General features: G+C 38.1%; 1 protein-coding gene across 3 annotated transcripts; it reads right to left on the minus strand.

Moving 5' to 3' along the window:
• Positions 1 to 1,449: 1,449 nt before the first annotated feature.
• On the minus strand, positions 1,450 to 10,837 carry LOC136701696 (cytochrome P450 2J2-like). 3 transcript variants are annotated; one of them, XM_066676344.1, is made up of 9 exons: positions 10,587 to 10,837; positions 8,108 to 8,267; positions 7,835 to 7,984; positions 6,105 to 6,265; positions 5,836 to 6,012; positions 5,572 to 5,713; positions 4,890 to 5,077; positions 4,197 to 4,338; positions 1,450 to 4,005 (listed from the first exon to the last, which is right to left on the minus strand). In XM_066676344.1, exons 1-9 carry the CDS (start codon positions 10,767 to 10,769, stop codon positions 3,830 to 3,832), a joined length of 1,479 nt encoding a protein of 492 aa, XP_066532441.1. In that variant the 5' UTR covers positions 10,770 to 10,837; the 3' UTR covers positions 1,450 to 3,829. The 3 variants fall into 3 exon arrangements, with proteins under 3 accessions (XP_066532441.1, XP_066532442.1, XP_066532443.1); XM_066676345.1 differs by lacking the exon at positions 10,587 to 10,837 and adding an exon at positions 9,145 to 9,460; XM_066676346.1 differs by lacking the exons at positions 8,108 to 8,267; positions 10,587 to 10,837 and adding an exon at positions 9,145 to 9,456.
• Between the last annotated feature and the right edge of the window lie 629 nt (positions 10,838 to 11,466).

Genomic DNA, 11,466 nt, shown 5'->3' on the forward strand with positions numbered 1-11,466 from the left:
TTTGACTTTATACTGTATCGTATCAAGTATGAAATCATAATGCAAATCAATCATCCATGTGATTCAAGGCAGGAAACTGGCTAGACCTTGCACTTTATTTCTAGAGTCCAATTTTGAGTTATTTTGGCTGTATGTTTTGGGTCATGTCATGTCATGCTGAAACATGCATTTTCTGTTCAGGTTCAGTTTCATGGGTGAGTAGATATGGGAGGTAAATTCTACCCAAATAAAATTTAAATGAAAACAATAAAATTAAAACTTGAATAATTAACTGGATATGAAAATATGACCCCTGTTAGCTTAAACAATGGAAAGGATATAAAACATACTGTAATTGAGTAGTTTGTGTGTACTTTTTAAAGTAGTTTTTAAAAATCTGTAACTTTATTTTACTTAAATACATTTGTACTTCACTACATTTTAAATTGTATCCGTTACTGAGTACAAAGGTAAATTAAGAAAAAAAAATTCTGAGTTACTCTGGAAGGAAATTGACCCCTGGCCATGTTTAAGAGACAACTTCGGCTTCAAGTGCAAGAAAGGCGACATCTTTATAATGCAGTGTAAGCTGTGTTTTCCAAGAGAGAATTAGCAGCTTACAAACACCTTACATCAAATCTGTGCATCTAGAGCATGTCTCTGAGTAAATTTCAAATGCACTACTTTTTTACTTTTACTTGAGTACATTTTAAACAGGTAATTTTACTTGAGTTTAATCAAAGTAACAGTACATTTACTTAAGTAGAATATTTTAGTGCTTACTGTATCTCTGCCAACGAAGCAGTCAAAGCATCATGATAGAAATTTCAAAGCCAAATACCTTGAGGAAAAAAAAATTGGGAATTTATGATGGAAACTGAAAAAAAAATTGGAACCAGCTACTAATATTGTTGTTCAATATTAGAGTCCACGACTCAGACAATTCAACCACAAGGAAGAAAAAATGAATTATTACTTATATTTGGTTTTGATTATTCTATTTTCCCTTATAATTCAAAATTATAGCAAGCCCTACCAAGTCAATTGTTTGCTAATTATGATTTAGTCATTTAATTTTATTTGTATGTACTTTGACCATGTGACTTATGATGCTTTGTACATTGTTTCTAATATTGAGTACTGATAAATTACACCCACTACCTACTTCTCTTTACCCTCTTCATTAGTCTTACACAACACGTTTGGACATCAACCTGCTTCTGCAATAATCTGAGACCTGGCCATAGGTGGATTACCCATTGAAACAGACATTCACTACCTTTCTCACTCAGATGTGCACAGAGAGAGAGAGAGAGAGAGAGAGAGAGAGAATGTGTGCATGTGAGATTTGTTCTCACCACAGTACTGTTAAGGTGAACTACACTCAGCAACAGGTAGGGGAGTTCAGGAGATGAAAGAAAAGACACTGCTTACACAGTATTCCTTTAAATAAGGAATTTATTAGTAACAGAAAATCCTGAAAAAAAACTGACTTTTTTTACGTGTAAAATACATAACTGTTTCACATTTTTCGTAAATATGCTTTAATGAAATTCATTCATTCATTGTCTGTAACCACTTATCCAGTTCAGGGTCTCGCTGGCAGGAACACACCCTGGAGGGAGTGCCAGTCCTTCACAGGGTGACACACACACATTCACACCTATGGACATTTTTGAGCCCACCAATCCAACAAAAGTACTAATGTACTTTTGGACCATGGGAGGAAACACAGACGGACACAGGGAGAACACACCAAACTCCTCACAGACAATCACTTGGAGCGGGACTTGAACCCACAACCTCCAGGTCCCAGGAGCTGTGTGACACTACCTGCTGTGCCACCGTGTCACCCTTAATGAAATTCATTAATTCATTCATTCATTATCTGTAGCCGCTTATCCAGTTCAGGGTCGCGGTGGGTCCAGAGACTACCTGGAATCATTGGGCGCAAGGCAGGAATACACCCTGGAGGGGGCGCCAGTCCTTCACAGGGCAACACAGACACACACATTCACTCACACCTACGGACACTTTTGAGTCGCCAATCCACCTACCAACATGTGTTTTTGGACTGTGGGAGGAAACCGGAGCACCCGGAGGAAACCCATGCGGACACGGGGAGAACACACAAACTCCTCACAGACAGTCACCCGGAGCGGGAATCGAACCCACAACCTCCAGGTCCCTGGAGCTGTGTGACTGCGACACTACCTGCTGAGCCACCGTGCCGCCCCTTAATTAAATTTGTTTGTTTAAAAAAAAAAAAAAAGAAAGAAAGAAAGAAAGCATGGGCTACAGCGTACACCATAGTTCATTATGTCTGTAAGGGAAAGTGGGGGAGAGCTGAGAAGGACAAAATCCAGAGGCAAAATAGAAAGAAACAAAGTGAGAATTCTGTACACGTAAAGACAAAATAAGAGATAAATCTCAAAATAAGGAAAACAACATGGCTGATCTTCGCATCATTAGAGTCCTAAAACATTTTTTAAAGAGCTGCACCTCCTTCACCTACTGATACAAGCATTGAGAGCCACAGTGAGTGGCCACTTGTGTATGTTTCTTTAAAAACTTTTATTTCCCATAAATGTAAATATTCTTATAAATATGGAGGGGTGCCCATCCTTTGTAGGGTAACACACACTCACACCTATCGACACTTTTGAATAGATAAGCCACCTACCAATGTGTATTTTTGACCCTTGGAGGAAATCAGACCACCCGGAGGAAACCCTCACAGACACTTACCTGGAACTGGGCTTGAATCCACAACCCCAGGATCCTGGAGCTGTGATAGTGACACTACCTGTTGCAATCCTTGCACACCTAAATATACAACTGTATTTAAAAATTCAGTTTTTGTATTCTGTCTATAAGTTTTAGTAATTACTTAAGAATCATTTTGTGTAAAGCATGGAAATTTCAAGAAAAACAAAAAAACATGCAAAAATTCAAGCCAGACTTTGCCTTGTGCCTCATCTTCACTCAAAACAGAGGAAGAACCACAGGCAGTTGTGTCTCTGGTAAAGCTTATAGGTGGTACTTGGAGGTTTTGGTTTCATAAATGGTTACACTTGATCTAAAAATTTGAGCACTAATGGTATATTCATTCATTATCTGTAACCACTTATCCAATTCAGGGTCGCGGTGGGTCCAGAGCCTACCCAGAACCCACATAAGGCGGGAACACACCCTGGAGGGGGCACCACTCACACATTCACTCACACACTTTCACACCTATCACCTACCAATGTGTCACCAATCCACCTACCAATGTGTGTTTTTGGACCATGGGAGGAAACCCATGCGGACACAGGGAGAACACACCAAACTTCCCACAGACAGTTACCAGGAGCGGGACTTGAACCAACAACCTTCAGGTCCTTGGAGCTGTGTGACTGTGACACTTCCTGCACTGTGTCACCCACTACTGGTATATGGCAAACTGAAATTGGCAATGTGTCATTATTTCATGACAAAAAAAAAACGAAAAAAAATTTGGAATTACTTTATATATTACTTGGTAAGTTAAACGTAAGAATTTATAATTCAATTATAGAAAAGAATTCACACATCTTCCCATAGTTTTATATATATTTGTGTTACACAGCATAACATTTGCATCTGTTTACCTTATAACAAGATGCTTAACAAGTCCACATAAAAAATATTACTTAATAAGTATCATGCATATTTCCTATCTATCACAAATTTCTACAGATACAGAGGGCTGGAACTTTGGAGGAGATAAGAAATATTTACATTTACTTTTCTCTTTTTGTCACTGAGGTAATTATATTTTTACTAGAGTACATGATTAGGCTACTCTACCTTCTTGTCTGTACATAAATTATCTGGGTAAAACACATAACTTGAAAGGCATTGGGGCCTGTGTGAAGCCGACCTGACTGTTCAGACTGGGCTCTTCATCAGCTGGAGGACTGAAAGTGAAGTTCTGTAAGAGGATGGTGAAAAGAAGGAAAAGTTCCACACGAGCCAAATACTCCCCAGGACACATCCTTTTGCCTACAACATATACACACACATACACATTTTAAATTAACATTATCTGATTTGTCACGTCTAGCTCAGCAATGTATTTTTTATTTATAGATAAGTGGCACATTGTTTCTAGATACTTTAAAAATCAGGCCTTGTTATGACTTGCTACACCAATAGATTAAGTAGTAATAAATACTGAAAGAGTTTTGCGGTACCTGCAGAGAATGCAAAGAAAGCATCTCTCCTGCGGAACTGACCATCAGCATTCAGAAAGTGTTCTGGATTGAAGGCATCTGGCATTTCCCACTCATTTTTATCATGTAGCACAGAGGAGAGATTGGTGATCATTACTGTTCCCTAAAGCCAAAATTAACAGCACCATTCAATTTTTGGGGTCTGTTATTTTGAAGGAAAAATTGTTGTCATAAAACAGTAACATCTGAATTCAAATGTATATCCATATGGGCAAATTACATTATAAAACAGCTTTTATTGTCACTGAATAGCAGTACAATTAGATTTTGCCTAAGCATTTAACCCGTCCACTACAGGAAACTCTCTCTCTCTCTCTCTCTCTCTCTCTCTCACACACACACACACAGGTGCACTAAGGGCAGACTGCCTTAATCAAGCCAGGGTGGGCTGCTTTAATCAAAGGCACCCGAGACATCAGTTTTAGGGAGGAGAATGTTGAATGCTCTTTCACTCCCCTCCACCACCAATTTTTTTGCCAGTTGAGCTCGCTTCCCTAAGCTTTAAGCCACATATGCCCAACAAGTGTGATGCACTGGACATATGAATGAATAAAATGTATTACACCAACATGTTTTTGCCTTGATGTTTAAATGTACAATAATGCATAATCATTTTCATTGTTGTCATATAGCACAATTGCATTATGTCTTTACCTTTGGTACAAAATAGTCCCCCAGTGTGGTGTCCTTTATGGCTACCCGGGACATGTTCAGAGGGACAATGTTGCCTTTTCTGTTCACTTCATGAAGGACTGCATTGGTATATGGCATGCTGGCCTTATCTGCCATAGTGGGTAAACGTGATCGCCCAATCACCTGGTCAATCTCCTCCTGTACCTTCTCTGATCAGGGATAAGATCTTGGTTAAAAGAAATAATTCATGTTTAATATTAATCGTTTTAGTAATGAGCATCCCTCCGATTGGAAAATAACTGTATAAAATATGTGAATACACGGTATCTACAGTATTTCTGGATCACCAATACCATTTCAGCTCATCTCCAAGTTATTGGATGAAGCTCAATCACTCCAAAAACACTGTTATATTACCTCATACAAGTTCTAGCTGACGCTTGGCTTTGGACAACATGATCTCTGCTTTCTGTGACCTCTCCAAATAATATAGTATTATTTCTGTTGGAATTATTTTTTTAGATTAGGTGAATTTATTACCAGTGTGAGCAAAGATTGCATGTTATTATAGCATAATGCACCAATTAAAAGAGACATCTGAATACATTGGGGCATGTATTGAAATTTGCCAGTCTGTGCCATTCAGGCAGTAAGTTATTATCATTCAGAATATCATTAGATTAAACTGTTCTAAAAAACATACCTTGCATCTGTGGGTATTTCAACATGTAGAGAAGAGCCCAGCGCAACGTGTTGGTTGTCGTTTCTGTTCCTCCCTCAAAGAGATCCACCATGCACAAGGCCAAGTTATCCATGTCAAACTGGGCCTCCTTGTCATACTTCCTCTGAAAAGAGAAAAATTAAGTTCAAAAATTATAAAATTGCATAACAACATAAAAGAAAATCTTTCAAATTTTTCCCATAGAAAAGATTAAAGCTTATTAAATTTTACCCTTAAATATTTTACCTTCTCCGTTTCTGCTAGGTAGGAATCAATATAATCTCGAGGCTCCCTGGGGTCCCAGTCTAGTTTGTGTTTCTCAATTTTCTCTTTCAGAAAGGCTGCAAGTCTTCTGTAGTTTGAAATGATGGTGTGATGAGGCCCTGGTATCCTGCTCATTACCCTTGGGAATGCATCATATAACTGAAAAGCATGGAATAAAGAATAGTACTTCACCTGCTAAGATCCTGAACAGGATAAAGCAGATGCAGAAAATTAATGAATGTATAATTTACCTCATTCCAGATAGAGCCAGTAAGGTACACAGATTCTGCACTCATGCGTAGAAGTGTCTGGAATTGAATGTCATCGTACTCATATCGCTGGCCAAATACCAGGGTCCCAATTACATTGGCCACTGCATTATTGATTTTAACCAGAGGGTCAAACTGGTGTCCTGAAATGCAAATGAGGAGTATCAAGGACACCATGTAGTTAAAAGATGAAGTTGGTTAAGGAACTTTCTAAAATTGAATTAATGTAAAATATCTGACATGATCATCATTTATATTGGGTTGAACAAAATAAAAATATTTAAAAATTTTTTATTAAAACTTTTTTTAGATTTATAGGGTTTAAATAAAAGTATAGTATAATTTATGTGTAAGAGAAGTAAACTTAAAGTACACAAAAAGATTACATTTAAGTTTTATTTTAACTACACTTTACTACTGTATACTATAAGGAATGTATATATAGGTTTTCTTTCCCATTTATCATTGTAATGGATTATTTTAATTAATTATTTTAAAATATTCTCTAAACTCTAAATGTAACCTGAACATTTTACTGCAAAATCCAGAAACAAAAGCAATTGTGTTGTGTTTGTGTATTGTTATAGCCGACAGTAGAATTCTGTAACTCTTGCAGCTTTTGCAACAACTTGGGAAATCCGTGCAACATATAATGGCCGAGGGCGGGTTGAGTTTGGTTCAGGTAAACAGGTGTTAATCATCGGGCCAGTTCTATTTCACTGCATCAGGCCTGGCCAAGTGCGGATCCCACTATGCGGTTGCTTTGATTGGTATGCTTGATATGAATTATTTGGACAATTAGACAAAGTATTGCAATGTGTGGTGTTTTGTGTTAATTTAATTTAGTTAAACCAGAGGAAAAGCAATATTCTAAATGAGATCACCTCTTAATCCCATAAAAGGTCTCTTAGACATAGTTGTTTTTATATTGTTTTAATCTCCCGTCGCATCCAGTTGCAGTTCTCCTCCTTTGAAGGTAAATCAGAGGATAACGGACAAAGCGGCTGTGTTAGCTAGCTATCACTACAGATTTAAGGTAGAGTGTTTCTAATTTAGGGCGGCACGGTGGCGCAGCAGGTAGTGTCGCAGTCACACAGCTCCAGGGGCCTGGAGGTTGTGGGTTCGATTCCCGCTCCGGGTGACTGTCTGTGAGGAGTTGGTGTGTTCTCCCCGTGTCTGCGTGGGTTTCCTCCGGGTGCTCCGGTTTCCTCCCACAGTCCAAAAACACACATTGCAGGTGGATTGGTGACTCGAAAGTGTCCGTAGGTGTGAGTGAATGTGTGTGTGTCTGTGTTGCCCTGTGAAGGACTGGCGTCCCCTCCAGGGTGTATTCCCGCCTTGCGCCCGATGATTCCAGGTAGGCTCTGGACCCCCCGCGACCCTAAATTGGATAAGCGGTTACAGATAATGGATGGATGGATGTTTCTAATTTACTGTGATAAATGAACGTTTATTGAGATTGTCTTTAAATGCTAGCAATGTTATAGTTCAGCCAGTTAACTGCTAGCTCGCTCAAAACACAGTTGTACCGGAAATGTTTAGAGGGGAAGAAAATTAAACAAAGCTGAAATAATAATAATAATAAATAATAATAATAATAATAACTTCTCTGCTTCTTTTTTTAAATTGGTTGTTTTTATGTAGTTTATTCACTTGTATTTGTCAACTAATTGCTACTTAAGAACTTATTCCTGCATTAACTTAAGACTCACCTTGTTCCTCTTTGAATGCCTCACACAGGAAATGGCCTTCTCGCTGGATATGATTTTGCAAAGTTTTTTTCCCCTCTCCAAAGTTCTTCAGGTGGCTAACAGCAAACTGTTGCTGCTTTCTCCATGAGTAGCCATTGCTGAATGACAGGCCTTGTGTGAAAAAATTTCAGCATCAATAAAGTGTGCAAATCATAAATTAAAATAGTATTACTAAGACAAGATAATGTTTTTCCCTGTTGGTGTTACATTAAATGGACTTTCCATTTTTCTTACCTCTGCCTCTGTATATTTCATTGAACAGAGGTGCAACAAAACGAGCAAAACTTTCTCCTTTTGTGACCAGAGCTTCCTTCACCATCTTATATCCAGAAACATACACTATTTTAGTACTGCCTCGCCTAAGACTGAAGATATCTCCATAGGTCTCTGACAGCTGTAAAAAATATACTTTTAGATTTCAGGCAGCGTTTAGTAATAGTAAATAAACAGTACACTTTATCATTAGTCAGTCTCTTACTAAGCCAGAATGATTTAATGGCATGTCACTATGGTCAGATAGGTTCTACAAAATGATGCTTGGCTGTGGTTTAATTCTATGAATAATTTAATTTGGATTCTGGATTAAAACTCTTTATTAATGAATTTTTTGTAACTGCTTTTCAAGTTCAGGTTCATGGTGGGTCTGCAGCCTACATAGAGCCTTCAGAGGGCTCCACACACTCACATTCATGCACACGCTTACATCTATGGAAAATTTAGCTTGGCCAGACTACCTACAAACTTGTGCAAAATGATGGACAACAGAAAAAAAACACAGCATACATGGAGCATGTGTGAAAATCACTACTCAAAATGGTTCTGAAGGCAGCACTCTCTCCAAAGGCAGAACAAATGTAACTGGTTACCAGCCAAAAGGTGAGAATGAGATTATCCGACATTGGCAGACATTTTCAAATACTGCACCATAACCAGTAAAGCTCTGCCTCTACCCTGGTTTTTACATGCACTGAATACCAGAAAAGTCTTTTGAAGAAATAAGTGCAATATAATATGCCTGATACATTAGACTTAGTTGTGTTTAATAATTTGTTGGAAGCTCTTCAGAAGTCTCAGTAACTGCCTCTGAGGAAGCTGCAGAATGTTATAATGCTCAGATTTCTCTGATATGTATAACATTCTGTAGCTCCTTCAGAGGCTACAAAATCATTCATTCGTTGTCTGCAACTGGGCACAAAGCAGGAACACACCCTGGAGGGGGCGCAGGTCCTTCACAGTGTGACACCATTCACATTCACACCTAATCCACCTACCATAGTGTGTTTTTGGACCATGGGAGGAAACCCACGCGGACATGGGGAGGACACACCAAACTCCTCACAGACAGCCACCCAGATCAGGACTTGAACCCATAACCTCCAGGTCCCTGTAGCTGCGTGACTGTGCCATTACCTGATGCACCACTGTGCTGCCCTCTGCAAACATCAGCTCCCAGAAGCCGTCGGGCTGATTAGTGTCAATCTGGCACACCTGAGGGGTCCCCTACTAAAGGTTGTGACAAACAGCATTTCTTGTCATACCTTTGCAGAGGGTTGGTTGTTACGGTATTTTTATTTGTATACTTATATATTTCCACTAAAAGCGGAGTAGATCCCCAATCTCGTTGTACATTCTCTATAATGACAATAAAGTTTGTCCTATCATAAAACCAGAAAAAAAAATCTGTAAAAGATAAAGATAAACAACTTCAAAACAAGAAAAAAGGGAGCGTTGTAAGAGAAAATGACAAAAAGATCCAAAACAAGGGAAAAGAGCTGTAAGAATAAAAAACAACTCAAAAATTGTATATTATACAATTGTATATTGTATAAAAATTATATTATATTAATTGTATATCTCCTGTTCAGAGAGGAAGCTGTTTCTTTTCTGTTTCTTTCAGTTTATTATTGTAAGCAAACTTTTATTTGAATATGCTGCTTCTCATATCCCCTGTGTTTGCCCTTTGATCTCTGCCCTGTCACATTTCTAATGTAACACCCTCTTTGCATTCTTTTGTCCTGTCCATTTGAACCAGTCCTCAATAGTTTTCCTCCCTGCACCTGGGTCTAGTTCCTGCAGTCCTGTAACAGCAGCTTCTTCAGAGGCAGTTACATTATCCCTCATTCAAACAAAAAACTTAAATATTTGCACCACTTCTAACAAATTATTACACAAAACTAGACCTACAGGATCAATATATATATTTATAGAAAATAATAGAACATATATATTTTTTCCCAAAGTAATTTCTGTCAGACAGAGCAGGCAATTCAAGTTTAGGTGGGATTTTACTGGTTGGCGAGAAATTTGAAACGCTCCACCCAACATGTGTTAACCAATCACATTAATCCCAGCCTGCTGGCTGGTAACAAATTACATTAATTCTGACCTAAATAAGCACTGCCTCCAGAAACATTTTGAGTAGTGATTTTGCACACAAACTAGAGGCATGGCCTTTTTTAAAGATTTACATAGATACTGTATGTTCATAGACTTATTCATTCCTAAAGAGTGTTAAGGATCAGGGATTAGTAGTTTAGCAAAACACACAAAAGGGAAATTATAATTCAACACAGATATTTTATGGATTCCATAATTATGATTTGAAAGGTATTTTAGTGGTTTAAAACTTAGATTACCGTTATCTTCCTTCTGCAAAATTTAATGCTGTAGTGTGCACCCTATCCTGGGTTTAAAGGGAATAGCAAACACTCACCTTGTCCATAGTTTTATAGTCAACCCCGGTGAAGACATTTCCTAAGAAAGGCAAAGTCACAGGTCCTGGAGGAAACTTATGGGGATTTTTGTTCTTAATATAGTCAATGAAAAGTAGAAGAATTGAAATGATAATCAACCAGCTTTTAACATCGAACAGCTCAAATAAACCATATGCAATCATAGCGAAATCTGACTGAGAAAAGCTGATAAGCAAAGCAGAAGTCTAGTCCAGCATGCTTTAGTATAGGTCTTAAATAAGGCATTAGAAACGGGTGTGTGCACATCTCTCTCTCTCTCGCTCTCTCTCTCTTGAGAGAGAGAGAGAGAGAGAGAGAGATAAACGATAAGAGTTCAACGGTGGTGGGTCATATATCATAAAGGCTCTTGTGTTGTTTGGGTACACAGTGTTCAGTGTTACATAATGGTGCCTGTTGTGAACTCCAAGCAAAACAGGGCCCCCGACAGCTCATTTATCTACATCCTGTTGAATTGCAAAGGGCCCCAAGGGAAAACAAATTCCAACTCTGTCCTTTCCTTGACATCTACCAGTTTCAGTTACACACAGGATTTGAAAGAAGTATGCAGTTCATTTTCACTGTATTCACTGAATTCTGCTGCTTTCTAACAAACCATGCAAGTGCATTTTTTCCAGTTTACCATCATCTGAACACATCAGCTGCTCTTTATATTGTGAGAATATTTTCTGATGATTAGACCACTATAAATATTTCAAAATGACTTGGATTTACATTAAATATTCAGTTTTGCCCTGAAAACATTTTCAATGATGATGAAAAGAAGATAATTTATTTACAATGTATAGCATAAATATGTTAATGCTATTGAACAATGCACATGTCTCAAGATGTCTAGATGAT

The sequence above is a fragment of the Hoplias malabaricus genome, chromosome 7, assembly GCF_029633855.1.
Source record: "Hoplias malabaricus isolate fHopMal1 chromosome 7, fHopMal1.hap1, whole genome shotgun sequence".
NCBI classification, from domain to species: Eukaryota; Metazoa; Chordata; class Actinopteri; order Characiformes; family Erythrinidae; genus Hoplias; species Hoplias malabaricus.